Source organism: Aphanomyces astaci, assembly GCF_000520075.1.
Source record: "Aphanomyces astaci strain APO3 unplaced genomic scaffold supercont1.384, whole genome shotgun sequence".
Classification (NCBI taxonomy): domain Eukaryota; phylum Oomycota; class Saprolegniomycetes; order Saprolegniales; family Verrucalvaceae; genus Aphanomyces; species Aphanomyces astaci.
The window spans coordinates 1-4,559 of record NW_009798647.1 but is presented as its reverse complement, the minus strand read 5'-3'; the positions used below and the strand labels follow the sequence as shown (position 1 = coordinate 4,559).

The 4,559-nt window shown below is 50.2% G+C and overlaps 1 protein-coding gene across 1 annotated transcript; it reads left to right on the top strand.

Moving 5' to 3' along the window:
- Window positions 1–788: 788 nt before the first annotated feature.
- On the top strand, window positions 789–3,543 carry H257_19169 (hypothetical protein; the record flags this gene model as incomplete). The annotated part of the gene is made up of 1 exon (XM_009848315.1): window positions 789–3,543. A coding segment is annotated over one exon (2,580 nt), but the record flags the coding sequence as incomplete, so codon positions are not given.
- Window positions 3,544–4,559: the final 1,016 nt, after the last annotated feature.

The following is a 4,559-nucleotide window of genomic DNA, read 5'->3' as shown; positions in this document are numbered from 1 at the left end:
CAATACAGTAATGGGTTTTATTCATTCTCCAAGGGAAACAGACTTATTGGTTTAAACCTAAAACCACCGCGAGTAATGGGCAACTATCAATGCTGCCGTGCTCGAGGCAAGCTATCGTCAATGAGGCCTTGAATGCTCCTTACAGTTAACTAGTTACATAAACCTTGGTGATAGGAAGAGCGCCGTGTGTCCCTACGATTACTCTCCTCTCAATGAACTGGGTATAGCTGGGTTTGTAAGTAACTGCAATACTGCTGCAGCTCCGCATAAATGGTGTACCTGGTACCTACTGTACCTACCTTACTACCAGTAGTACGTTTGGGTGTATTTGGAAGTACTAACTTAGTACTAGTAGTATACAGTAGACTTTCGCAACTAATTTCAAGAGGAGGGTACAGTACATATACCGGTAGGCATGAAGTGGTGCATCAGTGATGCTGGGGTTTCTGTCCACATTGGAATGCGTCCAGCGCAGTCTGCACACGAAAACAATTCTTTCAATTCGCCAATGTTATGGCAAGCCATGCTGACCTGAAAATGCGAGCAATGTACAGGGTATGCAAGGAAACGACAATATTGCATATTGCATACAAAGACCAAGTCGCCCCGCCTTTTACGTATAACGTTAGATTGAATAAAACTTCAAAATTACTGCCGCTACAGTGCCATCATTGATAAATCACCCATGTAGTCACATCTCTATTACTCGTTTAACCTATTTACCCTGCACGTTTATTGTCAAAACCATGTGCCGATTCGTGGAGTGTTTGTTGGTATCCTTCGTCTTTGCGACGTTCAGTTCTACTTTCCACGTTCCACGTAGTATCATGGAGAACAGACGGCCGTCCGCGCGCACGAGCCGCGTTGGCTCCCACGTTCGCTTTGAGAACGATTGCGTGACGACGCTAGATGCCTTCCGATATATTGACCGCGGGTGCCGCGCGGAGGCGGATATGTTTTACAGTGAAGCCATCAACTGCTTCGTCAACGCAGGCGAATGCTTGCTCTTGGTGTCGGAGCGCGATGGCGACGACATTTCGCCGATGCTTCTGGCCAAGGCCCAAGAAGTGATCGGGTGGGCTGAGAACCTTTCGTTGTGGCTTGAAGGTGGTCGTTCAGGGCCGTTGCCGTCGCGTAAATGCCGCGGGATTCAAGTGCCGTTTGCAATGGAGTACGCGGGGGGCGACCACTACGAGGAAGCAGCGGAGATGAGCTACACACCGGTGGCCTCTGTGAACCCGATCCATTTTACTTCCGACGGGTACCGCCTCCAGTGCATCGGTCGAGGCCGCAAGCCGACGATGATGATTGTGATCACCATGTACAACGAAGACGCGGAAGAGTTGGCGACAACGTTGCGCAAGGTATGCAACAACGTGGCCAACATCCAGAAGAACGCGTTGCCGGGGTACAAGGGCGACGACGCGTGGAAGAACATCGTCGTGTGCATCGTGTCGGACGGCCGCACCAAGGCGAACCCGTCGACACTCGCGCTGCTGCGGGAGCTGGGTCTGTTCAACGAAGACGTGATGACGATCTTCTCCACGGGCGCCAACACGACCATGCACTTGTTTGAGCGGACACTTCGGTTGGGCAAGGACAAGAAACAGGTCAAGCTGTACCATCCGTCGTCCACGTCCACGGAGAAGTCGTACCCGCCGCTGCAGGCCTTGTTTGCGCTCAAGGAAGCGAACGCGGGCAAGCTCAACTCGCACTTGTGGTTCTTCAACGCGTTTTGCAACCAAGTGGACCCCGACTACAACGTGCTGCTGGACGTGGGCACGCTCCCCACCAAGTCGGCGTTCTACAAGCTGCTGTCGACGTTGGAGATGAAGCACGACGTCGGCGGCGTGTGCGGGGAGATCGCCGTGAGCTGCCCGATCCCGAACCTGTGGAACTTTGTGATTGCCACGCAGCACTTTGAGTACAAAGTGTCCAATTTGCTGGACAAGGCCACCGAATCGTGCTTTGGCTTTGTGTCCGTCTTGCCCGGGGCGTTCTCGGCCTACCGCTTCTGCGCCATCAAGGGGGCCCCGCTGAACGCGTACTTTAAGAGCCTCACCACCGACATGGCCGACCTCGGGCCGTTCTACGGCAACATGTACTTGGCCGAAGACCGCATCTTGTGCTTTGAGCTGCTCGCGCGCACGAATGGCGCGTGGAAGCTCAAGTACATCAAGGACGCGATTGCGCGGACGGACGTGCCGTCGACGCTGGTGGACCTGATGAACCAGCGGCGGCGGTGGCTAAATGGGAGTTTCTTTGCGATGCTGTACTCGATCGTACAATGGGGCCGACTGTACACGCACACCAACCACTCGGTGCTGACCAAGATTGGGTTTCTCATCCAGTACTTTCAGCTGATCATCCAGCTCATGTTTGGGTGGTTCATGGTCGCGACGTTCTACCTGTCAGTGTACTACACTGTGTTTACGAGTTTGAAGAAGAACAAGCTCGGGTTTGTCCAAACAGAGGAATGGTACGACGACCACCACTCGATCGCCATGTCGCTGTTCAACATTATGTACGCCATGCTCATCATGGTCCAGCTCATCTTTGGCCTGGGCAACAAGCCCCAGCACGTAAAGAACCTGTACACGGTGCTCAGTGTCGCGTACGCGGTCGTTGTCATCACCGGCGTGTTCTTTGCGTTTGCATCCATCGCGTCGGGCGGCAACATTTCTATCTTTAACATTTGCCTCATCGTCGCGACCCTTGGTGTGTACTTTGTGGCGGCGCTCGTGCACTGCGAACTCCACCACGTGCTGTTTACGATCGTCCAGTACTTGGTCATGCTGCCAAGCACGATCAACATCTTGATGATCTACGCGTTCTGCAACCTCCAAGACTTGAGCTGGGGCACCAAGGGGCTCACGGACTCGAGTGGCCACGGCGGCGACGGCGCGTCCATCGTGGACAAGGCCAGCTCGGGCAGCTACAAGGACCTCGTCGCGGCGCGCAAGCTCAAGGAAGCCGAGGCCAAGCAGGACGCGAAAAAGGCGAACGACGTCAAGAAGAACTTTGAGGCGTTCCGCAGCAACTTGCTCATGTTTTGGCTGCTCTCGAACGCGGCGCTGATCATCGTGTGCATCTACTTTGTGGGCGCAAACGTGTTTTTGCCGTCGCTGTTCTTGTTCATTGCGCTGTTCAATGTGACGCGGCTGATCGGGTCCGTCAGCTTTGTGGTGCTCACGGCGTGGGACTTTATCCTGCTGTGCATTTGCCTCCGGTCGGGCAGTTTAGAGAAGCGGAGAACCAACAACCGGCATCATCGCGCGGCCAACGCGGACGAAGACAACGCAGCCGCGTATGGCCACCTCGGCAGCTCCAAAGTCGACGGGGGCATGCCGTCAATTGTGTTGAAGTAAATAACCAGACCCGCGACTTGTATCTCTCCTGTAATACAAGCCACACATGATTGCATGCTACCAGTATGTGTACAGTATGTAATACCAGGTCGTGCTTGATGGAGCGAAATCAATCTTGGGATTCATACTATACATAATAAATATAACAGTAAATAAATACCTATGTATACCTACAGTATTAATTTTATATCAAGGCACAATAACTTACGTATTATATGTGCTTTGCACTTGTTTTGACGTCGTTTTTACGTGGCTAAAAGAGTGGTACTTATGCTGTAACAGTGTTATTAATACAAAGTTGAATAATAAATACCTGGTGTTTTAGCTAATTCACTGGGGTTATATATTAATGCCAAATAACTCTCAAATAACTCTGAGCAATAATAATCACATGTGATCCTGAAGTGACCAAAACACCTTGGCTATTAATTCCATCGCATAGTACGCGCTACCTGCATGTACTACTCGATGGAACAAGAAGTTGGCGTGGTTTTCTACGACGTGGCACCATACGTACATTGCTGTACGGTAGAACACCGGCGCATGTCCTCGCTGTGTGTCATTTGTAATATCAAAAGTTGTTCATGATGACCAGTGAATTGTGCAATTTGGTCCCGAGAATAGCAGATATAACTTCGATTTGCACTTTTCAAATGTGCAAAAGCGAGGAGTTGCATAAATGACCTCCCTATAATTACATTCTGTAACGAAACGTGATCCTAAACCACGGTACGGATGATCTAAAACACTGGGGTCGATCTAACAAACACCCAGGTTTATGATGTGAATAGCCAAAACGAGTGAAAAGCACAATAGTACACCATTTTGCGTTTATTTTCAGCTTTTTTTCAAAATATTTCCACTAACCTCCGATATATTTCACCGAATCGCCAATATAATTCACCCAACCTCCATTATATTTCACGCCGAATTGAAATTTGGCCATTATATTTCACCCAACGTCCGATATAATTCACCCAACCAACACTTAAATTCACCTTTCGAAAATATATTTCACCTGACCACCGGTATATTTCATGGAAAGTAAATTAAAACCAACCCACGCAACATATCTACGACATCTACGGCTCAAGCACCAACGTCCATGTCTTCCATGTTTTCAGCACGGACATAAAACGGTTCAAGGCGGGCCGTGTACACATACAAACGATTCGGCTCAATTCCTAATTC